The sequence below is a fragment of the Populus euphratica genome, unplaced genomic scaffold, assembly GCF_000495115.2.
Source record: "Populus euphratica unplaced genomic scaffold, PopEup_1.0 scaffold30.1, whole genome shotgun sequence".
NCBI classification, from domain to species: domain Eukaryota; kingdom Viridiplantae; phylum Streptophyta; class Magnoliopsida; order Malpighiales; family Salicaceae; genus Populus; species Populus euphratica.
In genome coordinates this window covers 175,690-199,786 of record NW_011499869.1, presented here as the reverse complement: position 1 = coordinate 199,786, position 24,097 = coordinate 175,690, and the positions used below count along the sequence as shown (strand labels likewise).

Genomic DNA, 24,097 nt, shown 5'->3' with positions numbered 1-24,097 from the left:
TCCTTGGATGTTACGACAATTAGTATATTATCTTTCTTTACCCATCGCATCATACGGTCGATATTGTCAACTCTGTCGTTTTCTTTTAAGTGCAAACAAAATTTTCCTCAATTGTCAAATTTTCAGAGTCCATACATGTCCTGTCGCAACAGCTCACTGAAATCTATCCTGTGATCCCCAGAAATATTAATTTGTCTGCAATAATTAGGTTAGCACTATGATATTATATTTAATGAAAAGGGCTTCACTAGGTGGAAGCGTCTGTAAGATTTGTTGCAGGGCATATGTTTGACTGTAAATCTCTGAAATGCTGTAAAATGGAAACGGAAAAGGGTATAGAATGCTTCGTTTTATGAGATCAACTGGAAAAGACCATGGCGCAGTTTGCCATCAGGGTTCTCCGATAGCCAGAACTGTAGCTTTCCCACCAGGAATGCAACCTTCCTGCATTATATGTGAGATTACTAAATATAAACCAAATTAACATAATATTTCTCGGTCGCAATCCCAGAAATTTGAGATTCTAGACAAACCGAACACAAAATTGTTTGGAATCTTAAATCTCAGGATATAAAACACCCAACACTTCTCATATCAAATGCTACCAGAAGGTCTTCTTCCGTAATATTTATCTTTCCCCAGTCTGTCCTGATCAAATTTAGGAGGCATGTGCCATCAGGATTTTGACCCTGCAGAAGGGAATGGGATTGTTTACTTGTTTGTTTTGCAGATGTGGTTCATCAATTGAATGTCAGTAATATCAGGCTGGGCAAGCTAGATAGCTTCATCTGAAGTTTTTGGAAGATCGTTTTAATGCTCAGGTTGTGGGCATTTTTCAGGTTTTGATTTCCACGCTTATTTTCCAGAATGTGAAATGAGAACATCAGACTAATATCAACCCAATAAAAATTCCTAGCTCCTTCTTGATTCAGTTATTGGGTCAGGATGTCTTGTTTTGTTTCTGATGAGAAAAATTCAACTCTCAACCCTTGAACGGTAAAACTCGTTCTAATTGACAAGGACAGGCCACCAAATATACAAACGAAAGATGTTTTCTGTATAGGTCTAACAGGTGGAGGAAATCAAGGATATATTTGCTCATGCTACAGCCTACATGTGTTGCTCTATCTCAAGAACAAGACGTTAGTGAAAGGTCAAGAGAAGTTGGCACACAGATTGATATCTTTGCCTCTTGACTGTCTAGTAGCTGGTATTCACAATCCAATATTGTTGCCAGAATGGAAGCCGTGTTTCCTAATGCTGTGAATTCATAACCTGAAGATCATTGGCCCAGCTACGATAGGGCTAAGGAAGTGAAGGCATGTAGCGAAACAAGAGCCGGTGTTACAAGGACTCGTTGAAGCTGGTGTGACAAAAATCACCAGGTTTTTTGTCCATCCACCAGAGAATGTGCAAAATCCATCATCCGAGTTATTATCCCAGTAATCGACTTTGAAGGTCTTGAAAGCGGTCCAAGACTAGAGGTAGTGAATGAGATTCGAAAAGCATCAGAAACATGGTTTTTGTTTTTGTTTTGTTTTCAAAATTTCAAGCATGGAATCGGATGAGATGTTAGCCAGCGTGAAAAGATTCCACCAGCAACCGCAGGATCTGAAGATGGAGCTATACACGCATGACCGTCAGTGCCCAGTGAGGTTCTACTCCAATGGAGATCTCCTAGTAAGCAAAGAACCAGCTTGCTGGAGAGATACAGTAGCATTCAACTGCGAAGAATGTAATCTGAATCATCTACTGTTTACTGAAATATTCAGGTATATCTTATACAAACTGCGTATCTACATTAAATTCAATTCTTTAAGAGATTTTTGTTGGGTTGATTGAAATTGTCTTGCAGAAAAGAAGTGAGTGATTACATCAGGCAGACGATCAAAATGAGGAAGCCACTATCTGAACTAATATCAGAGGTATTCAGGATAGAATTCATGGAATCAGAGATTCTGCTGTGCCACTATTACCCAACTTGTCCCTAGCCAGACTTGATGTTGGGCACACTCATGCATTCAGAGCCATGTTTTCTGACTATTGGCCTGCAAGATATCATGGGTGGCCTCCAACTTCGCCTTCAAAACCAATGGGTAGATACCCCCATCAGCAGGGAGGAGCTCTTACGACCTTAAATGTTGTTTCCTGAATTTTGTAGCTTATCAGCAATGACAGGTTCAAATGTGTGGTTGTTGTCGGACAAGTTGGATCCCAGGCATCAGTTGCACGTCTTTTCTATCCAAGCACTGCAAATTATAATTCCAAACCATACTGACCAATATATAGGGAAACCAATATAGCTGAATATATGGCCGATGTCAGGTCCAGGGCTTTAGATGGCAGCTCAAACCTTTTTCGTTTTAAATTGGCATGAGACCCCTTGTCCATGCTTGCCGCAAATTCTCAATTTCATGAAAATTTAATCCATCTTCTCTGTAATGAACATAATAGAAGCCATTTACGTCTAAAAAACCTAGATCCTATGAAGGCGTTTAGTTTTTATCTGATTTTTACTGCTTATCCAACTACTGTTCACTACACTTGCTTGGACAAGTTCATGAAAATCCTTTCATAGATTAGTTGGAAACATTCCACCATTCTCCTGTTAATTTCTAGCAGTTCCACGAGTCCTCCCTCGAAAAGTAAAATATACTGCGGAGGACACTGTGCTTGGTTTGGATGGAAGGCTCCGGTTCTCTCAGCTGTCAATTATAGAGGCTTCACTGATTTATCACTTGTGAAGTCAATGCTACTGCCTCTAAACAAACTGCTCTTTTTTTCTTCTATAGTTTTCTTAACTGTGAACTAGGTATCAAAACACAAAGTGTTTGGTTAATGTTTCAGAACATAGAAGATAGATACAGAAACAATTTAGGCTGAAGAGACCACGATGGAAACATAAAATAAATGTAAATAGCCGAACACAAAGATTTGTGATGTATTTAATTTTGTTTTGCAAGGAGGCAGTTAGTGACTTTATCAAACACAAGTTCGGACTGCCCAAAGACACTACCTTTCAAGCATAGATGCATGGAAACTCAATCCTTGGTGTGCCACTATTACCAGCTTCCGCCGAGCCGATCTTGACACTAGGCACATCTAAGCATTCGAACCCGTCTTTCTTGACTACTTCTGCAAGACAACATGGGTGATCTTCAAGTTGTTGCTGATCAAAATGAATGGATTGACGTTCCCCTGTACATGGAGCTGTTGCAGTCAATATGGGAGACATGATGCAGGTAAATTTAATTTCTCTAATCGTTATGAATAGTTAGAGCAATATCTCCGTCTGAGTCAGATCAAAGATGCAACACTCTGACAAGTAGGAATGGCATCATCTGGATATTAGTCCAGAGTCCAGACAATCCTCACTTCTATTATAAAATGCACTTAAAACCTAAAAGCTCAAAATGAAACACATCACTCGTGACAAACTTAGTTCTTCCATTATTTTCTTCTCCCAGAAAAATAATTGTAGCCCTCATTTGAACGGAGTATGCAGTGGTGATCATAGTATGCAGCAAATTCACAGCGCGGGATAAATTTGTGGTTAAACAAAAAAGATCCAACCCTACAAGAAAACGTGCTCATGTAGGCTCTCCTATCTTTTTAATGATTTTTAGTTCATTTGTTCACGTAGATTATCAGCAATGAGAAATTCAAAAGTGTGGAGCAGAGAGTACAGGTTGGAGGGGTAGGAGCCCGGGCATCACTTCCATGTTTTCTCTATCCAAGTAGAACGGCTAAATATAAACCAGAAAAGGCGATTAAGGAGCTTCCATCTGACAAGCAGACCAAGTACAGGGAAATTCAATTTGCTGAATTTATGGATGACTACAAGTCCAAAGGATCAGATGGAAAGTCCGCCCTGCCGCATCTAACGAGCATCAGCACTGCAGGGTGCTTCACAATTTCTATAGAATTAAAGGGCTTGGAAACTAGATCCCATCTGTAATATTTTGATTGGGAGGAGGAACTTGCACGTTGGCACATCCACCATTCAGCAGAGCTGCTCCAAATTATATGACCAGAGCAAATCCATCTATAAAGTTATACAATTACCATACCGTTATTCACATCAATTAGTCTGTTCATTTATCTGTTGTCTACTCCTTTTAACAAGCTCTTTTATGGCAATACAATGACTAAAGCAAAATTTTCAAATGTTTTGAAGATTAAAGAATGAGATAGCTGAGACTAGGAAAGAACGAGGGATTAAACACTGCCAATTGCTCACCATATATATTATTACACGACGGAATTTGCAAACAAATAATAGGTTTGTGTGCACTGGAAATAAGAAAACAACCCACAAATTCTCAACTGAAAAAATAGAAGGCTCTTCCAGAAATAATAGCTTTCTTTTTCCTCCCCGCTTTTCATTTTGATAGTGGAGATACAAATGGGAATCGAAACACATGCAAAAAGAAAAGTCAATCAAAGATCACAAATCACTCACTATTTTACACAGAAGCAATACAACAAGCTGCAAGAGCTGACCAGCCTTAAATCTTGATTAGTTTGTTGTCTTGGGCTGCAATATTTGCACGAGTGACCATAAGATATCCATTCTATGCATAATTTTGTTGTTCTGCCCCTGAATGATTCAAAATGCAAAACTGATTAAAAAACAAACAATACTGCAGTCTGTTGGATAGAGAAGGCTCAGATCTATAAATGTTAGAACTCATCGATTTGATATATAATACAGATGTGCTTGAAAGCAATCATTGTGATTCGTTCCCCTTGTAACAGATAATTCATCCAGAAGATTCAAACATACCTCAACCACAAAACATATCCATGTCTTCTCACCGTGCACTTCTGTAATTCCTTTCAATATTGTCAGACCTAAACTTCTGATAGCTTCTGCTATCTCAAGAAAATGACTGCATTCCTCGCATAACATCTGCATGGATCAAATGGATACTTCTAAATATTCAGAAATAAACAAAACCAATGACAAATACATGGCTGCAAGCCTGAAACAATAATGGACCTAGCTTGAAATTTACAGATCCAACATGTATTTACCTCTACGAGCATCTGTCCATTTTTGTTTAGATTTTCTACTATTATTGATGAGACCTTTAGATGGCCTCCCACTTCCACTGCCCAGCTCGAACCCTGTTCATAATTTGAGGCATCTGTTCCCTTCTGATGCATCTGCAAATTCAGCCATTCAGATGCATGTAAGCAGTAAAACACTAATAGAACAGAATAACATGATATGATCTTTCCTAATTAAATTGTATAGTTCAACTTGCTGATTATTAAACATTAAGTTGATAAAAAACACCCGGCAACAAAGACTCCAGACTGAAGCATGGTACTCAACATAGAACCATAATTATACTATCAACTGAGAGATGCAATAACAGAATTTACAAATCTGCATTTATTGGTGTAAATTCCTTACAGAAAGCAAACATGAATGGAGGATTAAGAATTTTAAATTTCCATGAGTAAACATATGAAGGAGGTTGAGCAAGTCGCTGAGCACATAAACAGAAACAGGGCCCTTGCAAGGAACATGTGTCAGCCCCTACCTTTGGTTCAGCACATTTATTGAGCTTGTCAGCATGCTTTGTAATGTTTTCTAGAAAGAGCATGTGCTTGATTGTGCGCTCCAGCAACGAATCTATACTGCACTGCACAATTTATAACAAAATATTCAGAACAAGTCATGCACAAGATTTTCCTGAATAGGAAATGTGACCACTAAACTGTCAAAAATTACGCTAGATCATGGAAAAGTTACCTTAGCTCCATTGGGCACAAGCTCTCTCAGCTCCTTGATGCGATCTTGGATCAGTTGTCTGTCCCTTGGCCGAGGCCTGCAATTTTCACCAGGTTTAGCCCTTTTTTTGTTGTTCTTAGCTGATTCTGAAAGCTTATCCAACTGCTCACTATAGGTACTTGGACAAGTTGATGAAAATCCTTTGGAAGACATTCCACCACACACTTCTGTCGAGTTAGATAAATTCTGTACATCCTCTTCAACAACAGAGGACTGATTAATTGAATAACCTGCTGAATTCATGATATGCTTGGTCTGGATAGAGGGCTCAGGCAATTTCTCAGCTGTTAACAGAGACTGCACTGATTTACAACCTGATTTCTCACTTTTAACATCACTGCCACTATGGCAAACATTGCCTACTACTGCTTCTAAAAGATTCTCTGAGCCAAAGTCAAATGTCATCTGGCTACTAGTCATCCCCTCTGGCATCTCAAAAATATTTCCAGCTTCACTCTTCCCTGTTTGATAATCAAAGGGCATACACCTGTTCAAGAAAGATGGTCCTAGAGCTTCAAGCAACTCGCAGCCAGCAGAGAACTTAAAAAGTGTGTCCGAGGAGTTGAAGTGAGTTGATTCAGCTGGATGGTCCAGTTTCTTCTCCAAATCCCCTTTGAATGTTATGTCTGAAGATTCAGGTGCATTCAACACCACATTTGGACAAAGATTAATGCTGTCTGACTTATCTCTATCACAAATGGTAGAGTCAAAGAGGTCTGCAGGGAAGCCTGCAAGATCAGCTCCAAGCTTTTCATTTGGAAGTACAAGATCAGATAGACTGACATTCTCCTTCATAAAACTATTTGAATGCATTGTTGTATTGTGCTCTGATCCCTGACCTAGATCTTTCCAGACACTACTCTCCCCTCCAAACATCCGATCACTAATTATATTCATCCCCAGTTGACTCCGGTGATCCAAATAGGAGGCATTTGATTTCAGATTAAGTAAATCGATGCTTTCATCATTTGTTGGTGTTGATATTTCAAGCACTTCTTGTTTATTTTTCAATTCAGCTGCTGTTTTCTGATAAATACCAGGATGGGAAGAAATGTAAGAAGAGATATAACTTTGTTTTTGTCAATAATACAACAAAGGCAACAAGTCATTTGATTTTTTCTTTGTATCTTCATTTATAACTGCATAAACCATCAGGAAAACCTTGAAGCCAAATAGGTAAATCTGGCTGAGAAAGGAAGCATTTTAGTATTACCAAAACCTCTTACATTCAATCTGTCAAGACAGTTCTACTTCAAGAAGTGAGTGCACACACCTTTCCACATGCATACACGCACGCGCGCACAGAGAGACAGACACACACACACCCACACCCACAGAGAGAGAGAGAGAGTTACCAGACATAATGCGTTCTTCATACTATGTTGCGATGGACTAGTAGCATGTGAGACTGTGGAATCTTGAAGTGCAAAAAAGACATCTTTAATATGTGTCACCAAATTCACATCCTCAATAACCTGCTCAACCCAAATGTGAATAGTAAAGCAAATTTAGATGGCAATGATGTGTAGATGAAAAAATTATAAAAAATGGAGCAGAATAGAACACATTAGCATGCAATTACATCAACCATGTGCTGATAAAAATAACTTCAAGAAACTCAATTTTGCAAGATATTTTTAAATGTAACAACAACCCAAGTCCAATATCAATTAAAAGTGCGAGCTAGTAATTTTGGATGATGAGCTTATGACATTACAAATGGTAACAGAGCCAGTTACACATGGCTAGCTAGCATGGTTTGTGGGCATCCCCATGTCTTAGGGGAGTGTTAAACTGGAATGCAAGCAGCTCAGGCTAATGGGTGCATTAATTTTTGGGTGGGACAGTCATGCTCCCAATCAAATATTAGAGGCATGGGAGAGAGGTCTTGAGTATATAAATCAAATTTGATAATCCCAAAAGCATCTCTTGCTACAACTTCGACAAATATTAGCCTGGGCATTATTGGGGGATTGAGTCATAACTAGACCCTCTGTTGATTTTTTATCTTGAGAAAACCTTGAACAGAAAATAAATGCCACCCCTTGGTCTCTGCAAAACAATTACATATGTCATCCTATGACTCTGATTGTGACTGCTTCCAACAGCCTAGTAGAATCCAAAAATGAGGATCTCAACCAGGGCAGAATTACATTGTATATTTCAATCGATCTCATCAAAAACACTGCTAACATCAATTTAGTTCAAGTAATCAGTAAACATGCATTTGCTCGATAGTGAATAACAAGTTAATCAGAAATTTTCTTACTTTATTCAAAGAGCCAAGCTGTACAACTCCATACGGAACAACAGCCACAACAACAATGGTCTGTGGAGAAAAACAAAACAATCCCATTAATATAAAGCAATCTCATTAATATAACAACATCAGCAAGGAAGCAAAAACACAAGTGCTAGAAACCCAAATATTCAATATATAGAAATCAATCCACAGTCACCATAGGACAAGAAAACCTCAATTATATCTAACATTACCAGGCCAGAATTCAATAGAAATTACAGGTTGTCTCCACTTATATCAACCTCAACAAAATGAGCCAGGTAATCATGACTCGTGAGTAAACAAGGCTAAACAATCCATCAGAGAATATCTCATTCACGCATATGATGTAATATTCGTTTAGTGATCACTTTTTATGGTCAATATGGAAATATTTAAAGCAGTGGATTCAGTATCCTGTCCCTGGAGTCTTGCTTACAGACAAGAACCATAAAACTAGCAATGTGACAAAGAAATTAGATGATGTTATATTGTTATTCAGTCCCCGCAAAGCCTTTCATCCTATGTCATTATGAACAATAAAACATAAAAAGAAAAATAACGCAAACATACCCTGATCCCAGCAGAAAACTGACTTTGCCAGCCATCAGAGAACTGAAAATCCCACCCACAAAAAAAATAAAATCATAAGAGTAAGATTTGATGAAAGAGAGATATTAAACCAAAAGAATGATGCTTAAGTGAAAAGACATTGTTACATTTTCCAATGGGAGTGTACAAAATAGCATATCTACTATTTCATTTCAAGGATAACCCTCACCTCATATGATGAGAAGGAATTAGTTACATGTTTATCTGCAAAGATCCACTGATGTTTTCCACTGACTGCCACCTGTCCAACAATCCTGTAAAACCAAGCATGAATCCAACTCAAACATGCCGATATGCACAGGAATATTTCAAAAGTCACAGACCAAACGTTTCCATATTAATTTTGCTTTATTAATTGTTTACGTGCGGATAAAAAATAAAGCATGCCGAATTTGAAAGGAGAGTAACTAAAATGAAGCATGCTTGAATAAAACCTCCACTAACACAGCATTGACAATTAAAAATACAAAGGAAAAGAGTCTATCAGTGAAATAACCCATACCCTTCCCCGAGAGAGTATACATGGTAAGACATCTTTGCCACAGCCAATCCAAGCGGGTCACGTGGATAGTGCCCGCCATGCAAATTTTCTTGTGTCTGCCTGAAGCACTTGTTCTCTAAAGCATCATGTTGCTCACAATTATCATAGTAGCCATCTTCCCAAGTTAACACCCTATTAATATTTAAAAAAAAAAAATTGAGATTCAAGGAACAATCTTACTCATAAGCTCTCCCCTCAAACAAGTGACCAATCAAAAAGAAGTGCTAAACATCATTAAATTAGAAACTAGCTGCATAAAATCACAACCACTACAGTTAACTAAAATGGAACAAAATTGAAGCAAAATTCGAAGTAACTTACATGCGAGCACGATGTTTAAGCTTCCAAAAAACAGCATAATTCCAATCAGTATTGAAGCAGAGGCTCCTCAAAGTATTGTGCAAGTCAGTACCCATCCCCAACCTTCCCCCTCCCCTCTCAAAATTCCTAACTCAAAGGCTCCTCGGTGCAAATTCCACCACCAAGAACCCAACTTTGTCAGTGAAAAAAAATCCTCACCCTCAAAACAAAAACCCTAATTTCACCTTACCTAGCTTCCTCTGTAAGATCCTCTTCCTGCCTGTTTTCTCCTTAACCCAGCTCTTGCTTTTATCGGTGGGGCTACTTTAGCCAAAAACAGACGATCTCTACCCATTCCCTCACTCATACACAACCCTCTTTTCACTCACTAACACCCAATTCAGCAAAAATAGAAACCCTTAAAAAGCTCACAAGTTGAAACAGCAGAAGCAATAAAACTCGAAACTTTCAAGATCAGAAGCAAGGATTTCAAAAGAGCAACATTCAGTGTATTTAGCCATGAAATTAGTAAAACAGAATTCAATCTCTCTCAAAAATCAAGCCAAATGAAAATGGGAAGTTTGAAGTAAAGGACTAGCTTATATCGGACGACATGGATCACACTCAAATCCTGACCTTAATTTTGAAAAACCACTCACAGAATTGGAAAATGATTTTCTGATTTTCACACACAGAATTTGATCCCAATGAACACCAGACAGCAGATAAAAGGAACAGGGAAATCAAGTGTTTGTTTCAGATTCTTGAAAAAAAAGAGTAAAGTTGGAATCTTTTAAGCTAGGAGAAATAAGAATTGATGAGGTTAAGAAATTCAAAGCTTTTTCATGGCAAAGACATATAAAGAGTGAAAAGAGTTTTTCTTTCCCCTTTTATAACTCTTTTCCTGAAAACAAATTCTAGAGAGAAAGAGGAGGGGGTGAGAGAGGGGCTTCGAAGGCTTTAGTATTTCTTTTCTGGTGTTAAGATTTTTATATATATACATATATAGTAAAACTAGCTGCAGCCCCTATTTGGCGCACTACCCTGTTCACTATAGCTTTCTTGACAGGAGAAAGAAAGAGTGCAAAACGATGACACCTGGGAGTCGTTTCACGCCTTGGTGCTGTGCGCAAGGGCATCATCATCTCTTATCCTACGCATCATGATGCGCACTTCAAACCTCTCCTTAGTGGTTGCGGCCATTTTTTTTAACACACAGGGGAGATTAGAGTTTGGAGGGTCTTGAGGGGTAATATTTATGGATGGAAGATCAACCAAAAATAGGTAATGCCATGAGTACACTTTCTAGGCAGTGTAATTTTATGGCCAACAAAATGATGCCCGAGTGAAGAAAATGCTTCTTATCTTTCTGTACAATTTCATGTTTTTGGAGGAAGCTCTTCTCTTTCTGTCTTCCCCCCATACATCTCTCGATCACCCTTTTTAAACCCAATGAACTTAACCCTCCCTTGGCCCTTTTCAACAATCATTTTATTGCCAAAAAAGTTGTGACACCTACCGCACCTCTCCCTTGCCGTTGTCCCCATTCACATTGTATGAGTTTCAACAACAAAATAAATAAAGATTGGGATTGAATTTCGATTCTCAGAGGGCTCTTCTTTTTCTTCCGCCACCCCCCTGTCGTTGCTCAATTGCTCGTTGAAGAACTAGTTTAGTGATATTGTATATACTGTTTTTTTTTTTAATTATAAACATGTTTGAAAGTATAATTATATTTGTTTTTTAAAATGTTTTATATATATATAATTTTTTTATTTTAAAAAAATTATATTTAAAATCAACCAAAATGATCCATAACATATAAAAAAATTAATTTTTAATTTTTAAAAATACATATTAGCTTCCATTTTTAACTCATATAAAAAATTAAACCGAATTTTAATTTTGATTGAATCAACCATTAAATTAATTTTACATTAACTTTTTTTAATATTAGATTAGGATTAGAAAGGAATCAGTTGAAGTCTAGTTAAAACCACAAAACTAAGTCGGGTTTAATAATGAGAGTAGTTTTTTTATAGTGAAAAAAAAAAATATATATATATATAAAAAAAAAACTATGCTAATTAACGATTTATTAAATCTTTCACTAAATCAACCCCCAGCAATCTATAGGGAAAAAAAGAAAGAAGCGTTCATCCAATTTTGTCCAGGCGGCTCCATTGTGATTTTAATTGTTTATAATGATCTCATGACATATTCATGAAATAATGTTTCCTGCGCCATACCAGCTCAACATCATTGTCCGAATCCCATGATTTTGTGTTCTAACAGTGGGATCTATGAGTGGTTATTATTGTCATTGATTTCTAATCATTTTCTATTATATATTTATTTCTTTTTTCACGTCGTTCTAGTTATTAGGGATTGGAGCTGGGGGCCATATATTTGTTGATCATGAACAGAAAAAAAAAAAAACATCATCCCATGATCAATAATCCAAAACAATCACCAACCGTTGTTTTTACTTTGATCTTAAAGATTTTATTTGTCGGAAGCATATCAAGAGACTTCACCCTATTCCACTAGCAAGTTTATTAGGCATAATCATGCATGGTTTTACTCTATTCTGTACATTATCTCTATCTTTTATGGTTACTTGTCATTTGTCATGCTTTATTCTCTCCCTTGCCAGTGTTGTTTAGATTACATTTTGATTTTTTTATCTTTTTTATCAAAGTAAATGACCGTGTGATACTGTAATTATTTTTATTTTTCAAGCTATTTTCTTACATAAAAAATAAATTAATATTTTTTTAAATGTCTTTCTAATATTAATTGAATTCGTTAAATTGATTTTTTTTTTTTTGCGTGGAGCAAATTAAAGTTTTGAATTCGTAATCTCTTTGGTTCAACATGAATGATAATGGCCTATGAACAACTGGGTTCGAAATGTCCAGCAGAGATTCAAAGAAGACTGTCTGCTCACCGTTCATCTCTTTCTTTCGTAAGAAATTCTATCTGGGTCAACACTGCATCTTATCTAAATCATGATGTAAATTGGTGACCATTGCCCTTCTTAATTTGACAGCGAAAAGCTTCATGAAATGCTTTTGAACAGTTTATAATTTTTCACTGGAGCTGCTGAGGCTTTCTTTTTCTTGTTTTCTTTTTCACACAGAGATGCTTATAGAATAAAGTCAACTGGAATTCTCCATGAATTGTTAAGCTGAGTTTTATAGTGATGCAAAATGATATGTCATTTTCCCATGAATATAGAACAGTAAAGAAATGAGTGGGATCATGAATGCTAGAGGACAAACAAGAATGATTAAACCTTATTTACAGATGTGTGTTTTTGTAATACGATGCGATGCATGTTGTTTTTATAAAAGTATGTTTTATAAAAAACAAAGTCAAAATATTGTTTTTTTATATTTTTTAAAAATTTAAATATTAAAACATGAAAATTATAGAAAAACATCTAAAAAAACATTAATTTAAAAAAAATAAAAAGCAATTAAACAGCGAAAACAAACACATTTATAATGTGTTTTGTTGAATTTTTTGTCCAGGGATTTATTTAAAATTATAGTAGTGAATATGGTTTAAATTATTTTTAATTTAAAAATATATTAAAATAATATTTTTTATTATTATAAATAATATTTATAATATTACCTTATCAAAATGAGCTAAAAATATTTAAAAAAATTTAAAATTTAAAATAAAATTTACACTGCTTTCCGAACATGCTATCAAATAAAGCCAGCCAGCTACATGGTCTCATTCCCAAATGAGGTAAATATTATGTAATGGTGCAAATAATGGAGTAGAGCAATTAATGGCGTTGCAGGTTTTAATTAGTTATTTCTTCCATTTTGCATTTGAACTGCAAGGTCACCTTTTTATCATTTCTGCCATCCCATCCTTTTCGTTTCTTCTCTTTCTCTACTCTCTCTCGGAGGAGGATTGGGAACCAAATCATCCCAAGTAGATTTTGTAGCTTAGCTTTTCACTAACATGTAATCCAGGAGGGTGACTCGCTGGTCTTCAAGCTCATGAGTGCTGGGTTGATATCTTTCTCACTTTGCATGATCTCCCAGTCAAAATAGTCGGGCGTGAAAATGGAAGACCCATTTTCAAGTACATTGTTCCTGCACATGATGCATATGTGACACTAGTGGCCATTACCTGAATAAACTATGTCCTTCCTTGTTAGGAAACAAGGATTGTAAAGAAGAAAAGTTGCAACCTTTCACCAAGAGTCAACTTGCCCTCAAATGTGGCGGATTCAATTTTTTGCGCCACCCCTTCTTAACCCAGTTCATTACTGACTGACTAACAGTGGCCCCAAGAAATCTAATGGAGGGAATCTAATGATCATTAGCACCAAAAGGGATTCTAGCCAGTAAAGCCCCTTTCACTACTGCTTCTATAAAATATATGCAGGTTCATGATTAGTCTGATAGAATTGAATTCCTCAGTCAAATGCAAATTATCTTGGTTAATGAAAAGATTAAGAAAGATGTGCGCATGTGGTCGAGAATCACAGATGGTTTCTTGGCTGCAAGCCATTAACATCATTGACTACGTTTTAATGGTTCTGATTTGGGGTAAAAAGCCATCGGCTTTTTCTAGGTTAAGTACATAGAACCAGAGGTGTAAGCCAGAAGCTATGTAGCCTGTCGTCTTCTACCTGGTCGACTTTTGTTTCATGTGATGTGATCATTGTAATTAGCGGGGCAATACCAGTCCAAGCCCTTGTGTGTTCTTGTCGTTAAAAAGGCTAATCTTTGAGTGAATGTTAAGATCATGAAATCAATGCAATCTATTCAAGTTATTGGGCGAATCAGGCCATGATCTTGAGTGATAAAGTTGTCAGGAAAAATCCAAAGCTCAAAGTTGTTTCAAGGAATCAAGCCTGCATGCTACATTCATGGAAAGATGAAACTAGGCTAAACCCCCCCCCCCCAAAAAAAAAAAAAAATCTAGTTTTTAAACTTATTTTAAAAACCTAATTTTATAAAAAAGATTAACTCACTATAACTAGATAAATTCAAAGATTAACTCACTATAACTAGATAAATTCAAAAAAAAACCCTTTAATTTAGACTAAAAAGATATTATTTAAACTATATATTTTTTATTTTTATTGCTTTTTATTTTTGAATTTTCTAATTTGTTTGGGACTTTCATTGTTTCTTCTTTTATTTCTCAATTTTTTAGTTTGTTGAAGTGGGTTTTTAAGTTTATTTAAGAAGTTATAAGCTTTTTTAAGAATAAAAAAAAATTAATAACAAAATTCCAAATTAAATTTTGTATGCAATAATCTTATTTAATAGAAGGATAATAGTCTTTCGTATATTGTTTTGATATCAAAATGACGCAACCCATAGAAGAGCTTTCTACCCACCATGGGAAAAAGGCACACTATTTTTTATTTTTTTTTCTTCAAATTATTTGTTTAATTTTTCTTTTAAAAAAAGCAAATATTACAGAACGATTTGCAGTCTCAAGTAAGTGTGGTAAGATTAGTTGCTTAATCCAATTTGGACACTTGGAAGATAAGGTGGGCTTAGTGGCCTTAGTCACTCAATAGACTGCATAAAGTAGGCTAGTAGCTACCCACTATTATATCCAATAATCCTTTTCCTTTTGTTTATCCCTTCTTCTTGGCCTTTTTCTCAATCAAAATGAAGCATTCCACGACATTAGTAGGAAAATATAGCCATCAAACATATGCTAGTAGGAGGCAAGCTCTTAGTGCTATCCACTTCCAAAACTCATTTCTTGGGGCTTTTTTTGTATGTACAGTACACTAGTACCCCTTTAAATATATATAAAAAAAATTAATGCCCTCGATTTTATGTTATCTATTTTATATGTCAAATAAAAAATACATACAGGAATAGTCTAGATGAGCATAAAAGAAATTGAATTAGATATACAAGTAAAACTATAATTTAAAAACTTCTTTTATTTAATAATATATAATTTTAAACACTCAATTTATTATAGGAGCAAAAAGCCATATAAATACAATAATTAAAAAGTTAGAGTTTAGATAAAATATACCAAGTTTTATATAGATCCTATAAATCACTCATTTCTTTGTTAGAATTTTCATTTAAGAATTTCACTGTAACATAATGATTTTTTTAGAAGGTAAAAGCAAATCGTTACATGATTTTTTTGCAAGTACATGATCAAATCTAATTTTTTTTCAAGCTTAGAATCAAATTGTTATTCCTAATTTTTTTGTGGGCTAAAGACTAGAAAACATTTCACCAATACTTCTTAAAGGACAAGTATTAAACTGCTCTTAATTTATTCTTTAAGTGTCTTTTTCAGGTGTTTAAATTTTCACTTATATTTTTCACTATATATTTTTTTAGTAGAATTGATTGGAATAATAATTAAACACTTTTGAATATTTTTTGTCGATTCATACCTAACCTTATCTTTTATGATTACAAGTGAAACAAAAATGTTATTGTAAGGCCTGACCCACTTTCCTTTACAAAATAGTATCCGTTATAGCTCAGCCTAACCTAATTTTCATGCCTCGGGATTTTATTTTTGGTAGCCTGCATGTCTTAAAACATATTTTACAAGGTTAGGTATCAATTGTTTTAAAATGCCCTAACTCTGGATATTTTTTTTTTGAAGTGGGATATTACAATCTCTCTATTCTAAGAATGAGTCGTCCTCGACTCTAAAACTATATGTAAGGCTCTACTCACTCCCCTTTGTAGAATATTGTTTATTATGACTTAACCCAATTCTATTTTCATATCTCACGGTTTTATTTCTAGTAACCCACAGGCCCCAAAACATATCCTACAAAATTAGATATCAATTATCTTAATATGTTATGGTTCTAGACACTTTTCTTTTAATGTGCAATGTTACAGTTATAAGTTATATTTAAAAAATAATATACTTAGATTCTTGCTTCAAGAGTTCCACATATTTTTTAATTTTTTTTTCCAATGAAAATACTATTTATAAGCACAGGAATGAAATTAAACATAGTTTTTTGATAGTTAGAGAATCGGTGAAACTATTTTTAAAATCAATCAAATCTTTTAAGAATTAATCATACTATTTTAAAGAATCTCAAGAACTTCTTATAATTTTCTAAGAATAAACTAGCTGTTTTAAAAAATAATTTGTTTGATGATTTTTTATATATTGAAAATCTATCTAAATCATTTTAAAAATATAAACAACATAATATATATAATATATTATATTAAACATACTTGTGTGCCACATGAAGCTTTTAAATACCATGCTAGAATGCCTAAGTGATTTAATAGGTTTTGTCGTATATTAAACATACTTGTGTGCCACATGCATTAAATAATGCATGTGGCACACAAGTATGTTTAATATACGTGGCACAAAAGTATGTTTAGTATAGTATATTGACAAAACCTATTAAATCACTTAAGCATTCTAGCATGGTATTTAAAAGCTTCATTGCATAAATCATGATTTATCAATATAATATATTTTTATGCATGAATATGTGCATGTATTTATTAAAAATATATCAAATTAATATTTTATTATTGATATATAACATATTATTTAATTAATGATATCAATATTTAATATTGTGTTATTATCAAAACATAATTAAAAAAACTTTATTAAATCGTCATCGTAGTTATAGTACCCTCTTAAATATAAAAACAAATAATGCCTTGGATTTTATGCTATCTCATATACATGTAAAATAATAATAATAAAATACTTGTATAAATATTCATTAATTAACGTGATGAGTTATGGTTAAAATTGTTTATTATTAATACTGTTTTAAAAAAATTTGGTTAATCAATATATATCATAATTTTATATAAATCCCACTGAAAATTATTTCTTAAAATATTAATTAAACAAATATAATCTATAATTTTTAAAATTTTCTTTTTCAAATTATAATCCTCAAAATTACCATAAACATGCACTTTAATGTTTAATGATTGACCGATGGTAAGGCAAGTCATAGCTTCGAACCCATTAAATGTCTATTAAGATGAGAGAAATCGTTCTTATTTCTTACTGTCTCTCTTATAACTGGGAACACGAAGAACAAGTCTTTAAGAAACCATCTAGGTGGTGGCCAAGTGGTAAGGACTTGGGATCAAGGGATTTGCTCCCTCTGTGGTCTCAGGTTCGAGTCCTTGGTTGCTCATATAATGGCCACTGGAGGCTTACATGGTCGTTAACTTCAGGGCCCGTGGGATTAGTCGTGGTGCGCGTAAGCTGACCTGGACACCCACGTTAATCTAAAAAAGAACAAGTCTTTAAGCAACATTTTACCTTATTTTATTTTATTTTCTTATAACATGTACGTATTTGTTTTGAAGAGAGAATGAATCGTGGGGTTTTAGGTTGCTGCAGGGCCTGCACCTGGGCTGAAAAGGCTAAGATAAAATAATAAGGCCCACAAGATGTCGAGGCCCAATGTAAGATAAAGAGTTCCTCAGTCTACACCTGTCATCGTGGATAATAGTTTGTTTGTTTTTACGGTTTAGTTTAGTGGTGTGTTTTTTTAAAAATATATATTTTGTTTTGCTTTATAATAATTTTTTAAATATTTTTAGATTATTTTTATTTATTTATTTATTTAAAAATATTTTTTAAAAAATAAAATAAATATTATTATGTTATATTTTTTAAACAAATAAATATTTTAAAGAATAACCATTATAATAATACTAAACACTATTTAAGTTAATCATGAATCCGATTCATCGGGTATATCAATATAATTTATGTTTTCATAACAATGCTTTTTTAATTTTTTTTTAAAATAAAAATATTTAAATACCTGTGTGTGTGATAAGTCCATATCAGAAACACGAAGCTGCTTTCGCCGAGGAATTCATCAGAACATGGTTAGCTTATGGCTTAGATATTTCGGAAGCATGCACCTCCTCTTTATTACTGTAACGAGCATTTATTGAGTTGTTCATGTCAAGAACACAGAACAAGTATATCATCTTTTTTTCTCTCAATCCCACTCGATTGCAGTCAATTTTCTGAGCTGGAATTTCATAAAGTAAATGATTCTAGAAAATGTGCAAGCATAGTTGGTATTCTTCCATCCATAAACACAAGCATGGATGCATTTTGTCCTCCAATCATAAACAGGGAAAAACGAGGAAAAATATGTGTGTGCATACTCAAGATCCATGGCGATTTTAAATGCAGTCAGGATCATTTACTCCAGATTCATGCCACATCTTCTCATGATTTTGATCCAAATTGGCTATTAATTTCTCTACACCATTGCAGAAGCTTTCTTCAATCATGGGATGAACCCTCATGTCTTCGTTACATACCGATATATCGTAGGCAGCTTAGTGATGTTTCCTCTTGCATATTTTCTTGAAAGGCACATTGCACGCATGCATTCACCCACCAGATAAATTGCGAAGGTATTAGCTATACAGTTGATACCAGCTGGTTTATTGTATGAAATTATGCTACCGAACGCATTTTGCTTGGTATGAATTTCGTTTTCCTGCAGAAAAGCGAGGCCAAAGCTAACAATTGTGTTGTTTCTGGAGATATTTGTGCTTTCTCTTCTATGGCATGAAGGGCAATCCATATGCTTCAACATGAAGCAAAACGGAACAAATTTTTTTGTCTTTGTGAGAAATGGAAAAGGACTTGCAGTTTTCTCTTTTGACGAAAGCCAGGGCCAGCTTAACAATTAACATGTACTTTGCATGCTTGAAATACACTTCTCCTACCTTTGTTGCTTCAATGAACAATACCGTTCCCTACATGACTTTCATAATTGCAATTGTACTCAGGTGGGGACTTCAAAGCCTGAATAACCGAAGACCAGAAATCATATCTATCCTGATTCTGACACGAAGAGTGCTTTCATTTCATGTAGGTTGGAGATTGTCGATTTAAGGAACCCTCGAGGAATAGCTAAAATTGTCGAAACGTTACTATCGTTGGCTGGGGTCTTGACCCTCACTTTATACAAAGGACCTGAGGTGCAAAGCTTGCAGGGTGCACCAATCCATGTCAGAAGTAATCATGCTCAACAAAACTGGGTGAAGGGGTCTCTTCTGCTTGTTTCGAGTTGCTTTACATGGTCTCTCTATTTTATTATGCAGGTATAGAATTCTCCACTCTGTTATTTCCCTTGCGCTTTCTTTTTGGTCTGGCATCAAACACTGACCATTACTCCGATTTCCAATTGTGCTACAAGAGTTACAAGATTCTAACATAATATTGGTGGCGTAGAATGCTCAAAAAACCAATTATAACTTAACATGAGGCTAATTCTCCTTGCTAGAGTATCTTTGCCTTAGAGATGCTTGATTTTATTAAAGCATACGCATGCAAATGAGTGCTAAATTTTCCTTAATTGATCATAGATGTGTACTTTGTAGGCATTCACCCTGAAAACGTATGCCGCACAACTATCACTAGCTGCATGGATAAACGGCTTAGCGGCGGCACAATCAGCTGTCTTCATTGTGTTCATACAACACAAACCAGCAGCATGGAGCGTCAGATCCAGCATTATATTCTGGTCCATCATATATGCTGTAAGTTCATCCATGAACAGCTTTACAGATTATTAAACTAGCTTGCAAGAAACCATGTTAAGTCAAGATATTAAACATCAATGGCAGGGAGTCATTAGTTGTGGCTTGACGGTCTTCATTCAATTATGGCGCAACAAAGAAGAAGAGGCAGTCTTTGTGAACATGTTTAGCCCTCCTGCAACCGTAACGGGGGCAATCCTGGCTTACTTTCTTTTTGGTGAAGAGTTGCACGCAGGCAGGTAAAATTAAATTTTATTTCAAAATTATTAGGAAAAACAAAAGAACGAGGTGAATATAATTTCATTGTTTGGAAACAGGGGAGACTATCCCTAATTTATCTTTGGCTAAATCAGCATATTGAGAGGAGCTGTTGTTATCATCGGACTTGACATGCTACTGTGGGGAAAAGAAAATGAGCGAGATCGAAACAAGTCCCAGGAACCATCTCTTTCCACTTATGATGAGGAAAAGTTAAGCCTGTCAGCAGTGGAAAGTTCAGCAGAAGAGACATAGTGAAACAGGAAGTTGAGAGAAATCGAGAATTGGGACTGATACAAACGAGTCCTACAATACTCAGAACATGATGCAGGAAACGAATGACATAGCAAATAAATCAAAGCTCGTTTATTGAGCACTAATAATCATTTTCTACAACAATTAGTTAACAAGTTTTAGATATTTCCTAGTGAGTACCGATATCCCCAAACAACTAGTACAGTGAACGTTATTGCAAGCTCTCTAATCCAATCTTAATCAGTAAACTTCTGCAGAATGTTATTATAATGGAGTTCTACAATCATTGCTGAAGTTGTCTCCATGGTAGTTTTGTTAAATAGGTCAACTGCAAAAGGTATATTACACTTGCGGCTAGTAGAAAAGAAAATATTGCAGTTGCAAAAAAAAGAGGATTTCATTATCTTGCAATTTGGTTAGCAAATTAATCATTGACAGACATATAAACTACCTTAACTTTTATACAAACATTGGCTAGCATATCGTAAATTAGGGCATTCAGGAATAGCCAACAAAAGTGGGAGAATTTGGACACCGTCCCTCATCATGTTTCTCGCTATGATTTCAAAACACATCGAGTTCTCTTTCTCACTTGGCTTCTTCAAGTCGTGCTCGTATAGTTTCTGGACTGTACATTTTGTTGATGCTGCAACATAAGATTAGATTGTGACATTAAAAGCTTGAAAAGCTTCAGTTTGAACAGCGTATTATCATGTTCATTTTCTATGAAATCCAATTATTGAGTTTCAATGTACTCTCAATTACAATTGGAAATTTCTTAAAGCAAGGAGAAAGAATGAATTGTTTGTGAGGCTTACCGAAAGAGCGAATCCCCACTAGATGCCAATTTCTCAGAAATCCATTCAGGAACGAGTTCAAGCAACAAGTTTAGCTGCTCATCAACTTCTCCTGCATGCAAAACACAAAATGAGTTAGCTTAATGTGGTGTTCTGAAATATGTCCAATGGTTTTTGACAGGAAACTCCTTGCTTACTTCTATCAGCAATATCAGAGTGGCTTGCAATTATCTTGTGGATGAGCTCCTCTTTTGTGAGAACTGATTGTCTCATTGACTGAAACAAGAAATGAATCTTGTTGAAGAGCTTAGGAAGGCAGGCAATCATTTGCCGCCGCTTCTTTGCTTGTGAGATTGCAGGATCTCGCTCTTCTTTAGCCTTCTGTTCTTTCTCTCGTATCTGCAGAAGCAACAATGATCACTACCAATCACAGCATTAAATGTCTGGTTTGAATTCAAAGCACAAGTATTGAATCCAAAAAAACAGAAACCCTGGAGATTAATTTAAATATCAAAATAAAAATGCATGCAGTCAATCAAAGACAACAGCTAAGATGTATCAATAGTCTGTAATGTTCACAGACAGACAGGTGAAAATGATTGAGCATTCAGGATGAGCTTACCGATTGCAGCAGACTCTCAGGGAAAATTTTCAAGATATCATCATCATCTGATACATCCCCTGTCTCTCTTTGTTCATCCATAGCATGCTTGACTGGAGTTTCAAATATCAGTGACCTGCTGGGTGGACGCCTAACAAGCTTGGCTGGTGAGTTGGAAGAACCATCATTATATGGGCTCGTGCATCTTTTATGCTGATGCAATGCAGGTGTGGTAGATATCAATGCAGCTGGAGTTAAAGCTAGTTTTGCAGGAGTTGATTGGTCACTAGCCATCTTTATGGGAGAATCATCTCCATCATTCATGGCATCTTTCACTTTGCTTGGTGTTGCAGATAAACAATCTTGGTCGCAGGTAGGTGTGGAAGACACTTTGGCTGGTGAAGGAGCAGAATAACTAGCTCTCTCATTGGAAGAGATTTTGCTGGGGCATGGCTCTAAAGCCGAGGAAACTGATCTTTGGAGGCTGTTTTCTGCTTCAATTTTTGAACCTTTTTGGGAGGAGAAGCACCTCTTGAATTTTCGGGATAAAAGTGATGCCATTGCTGGTTTCTCTTCTTCAATTGCTGGGGTTCCTGCCACCAATGGCGAGCGATTGAATGGCTCTGGGAGCATTTCCTCTGGAATATCATCACCCTGAAGCCATGGAAAAGGACTGTTAACACATCAATCAGAATTTATAACGGAAGTACATTGAATCAAGTAAGACAGTAATCAACAAACTCAGTTTCATACAACTCGAAGCAACTCTTAGCTAGGGGCAAATCAAAAAGGCTGTCAGTAATATTCTAATCAGTGGCTTCCTCAGTACATTCAATCACATTATATTACAAGAATATGATAAGCTGATCAAAAGCCGCTTCCCAAAATGCAAATCACACATCACAAAAACATCATCAAAATCACAGTGTAATGGATGTCATTTCAAAAAAACAAAAACAAAGAGCGAAAGAGAGAAAGAGAGAAACACGTTCATCTTAAACTTGAACCGAGTTGCAGATTCATAACATGAATTTTAAGCACTAACAACATAAACAAAGGCACAGAAAACAGAAAAAACCTGAGGATGGTCTCTATAAAAATCCACAAGCCTTGAGCGGAAGACCTTCCTTAAATATATTTTCTCACTTTCAGTTTTCAACTTGCCATTATCACATTGAATTGCATCAGCATTTACAGTAACTTGAAGATCCGGTTTCATACAGCTGGTTCGCTCATCAAACTTGAGCACCCTCTTTATCTCAATTTCCTCTGGCATAATATACTTCAATTGCGCCAAATGTTTATGCGTAAACCTCCTAAAATATAACAATTACAATTAAAATAAAAATATACAATTACAAAATCAAAAAATAAATAATGAACAATGAAAAAAAAAGACAGTACAGTAATCAGTAGTACCTGTCTGTTAAAGACTCAATTTTTGGGGAAATGTTAGAGAAAGTAGACATCGAGCCCTTCATACGCAACAACCGGATCGAGCTATCCAAGTTATCAAAAAACTCACCCAGCATTTCATACCTTTACAAGTTTTAAACAAAAAGATAACATTTAGCAGAAATCACTACAAATTTGAAAATAAATTCAAAAAATGACCCATAAAAACTTACTTATCGGGGATTTTATAATGCCCATCACGAGACTGATTCTTTCTGGGCTTGGGTTGTTTATTGGTGGTGGTATCGGTGGTGGGATCCTCAGGCCAAGACGCGATCTGTCTTCGAGCGGACTTGGTTTGATTGGTTCCATGGTCTTGAGAGGCGATGTGACGGACTTCTTTTAAAGAGAGGGCGACACGGCGGTTGCGGAGACGGGAAGGGAGCTGGGATTGCTGTGTTGGGGTTTGAGTGGCGATTGTTGAGTTTGAAGGCTTAGATTTTGGGGTTAAAGATGATGATTCAGAATCTAGTTTAGATTTCTTGGATTTTGAAGAAGAGATTGGTGAGCATAGAAGGGAGTTCATTGCTGCTGTGCTTCTTCTTGTTGATTTTGATGTGAAGAGAGATTTGCAGACTTAGAGGAGGAGGAGGAGGACGATGGGGAAGGCGGAGGGCAGGCTAGCAGTATTAGGGGTTTTT

General features: G+C 35.5%; 3 protein-coding genes and 2 pseudogenes across 3 annotated transcripts; 2 read left to right on the top strand and 3 right to left on the bottom strand.

Moving 5' to 3' along the window:
* The first annotated feature begins 667 nt into the window (after positions 1 to 667).
* Positions 668 to 4,102, top strand: LOC105126962 (deacetoxyvindoline 4-hydroxylase-like; annotated as a pseudogene).
* Positions 4,103 to 4,208: 106 nt separating this feature from the next.
* Positions 4,209 to 9,956, bottom strand: LOC105126743 (transcription factor bHLH155-like). The gene is made up of 11 exons (XM_011027704.1): positions 9,559 to 9,956; positions 9,199 to 9,369; positions 8,866 to 8,950; positions 8,658 to 8,699; positions 8,073 to 8,132; positions 7,159 to 7,278; positions 5,765 to 6,829; positions 5,553 to 5,654; positions 5,038 to 5,169; positions 4,787 to 4,912; positions 4,209 to 4,600 (listed from the first exon to the last, which is right to left on the bottom strand). The coding sequence occupies exons 1-11, from the start codon at positions 9,651 to 9,653 to the stop codon at positions 4,520 to 4,522; spliced, it is 2,079 nt and encodes a 692-aa protein (XP_011026006.1). The 5' UTR covers positions 9,654 to 9,956; the 3' UTR covers positions 4,209 to 4,519.
* Positions 9,769 to 9,912, bottom strand: LOC105126742 (uncharacterized). The gene has a single exon (XM_011027703.1). It carries the CDS (start codon positions 9,902 to 9,904, stop codon positions 9,788 to 9,790), a length of 117 nt encoding a protein of 38 aa, XP_011026005.1. The 5' UTR covers positions 9,905 to 9,912; the 3' UTR covers positions 9,769 to 9,787.
* Positions 9,957 to 18,710: 8,754 nt separating the features above from the next.
* On the top strand, positions 18,711 to 20,706 carry LOC105126961 (WAT1-related protein At4g08300-like; annotated as a pseudogene).
* A 269-nt stretch (positions 20,707 to 20,975) lies between these two features.
* Positions 20,976 to 24,097, bottom strand: LOC105126741 (CDT1-like protein a, chloroplastic). Its single transcript, XM_011027702.1, has 7 exons — positions 23,630 to 24,097; positions 23,421 to 23,540; positions 23,080 to 23,317; positions 22,023 to 22,655; positions 21,598 to 21,799; positions 21,422 to 21,512; positions 20,976 to 21,249 (listed from the first exon to the last, which is right to left on the bottom strand). The coding sequence occupies exons 1-7, from the start codon at positions 23,980 to 23,982 to the stop codon at positions 21,192 to 21,194; spliced, it is 1,695 nt and encodes a 564-aa protein (XP_011026004.1). The 5' UTR covers positions 23,983 to 24,097; the 3' UTR covers positions 20,976 to 21,191.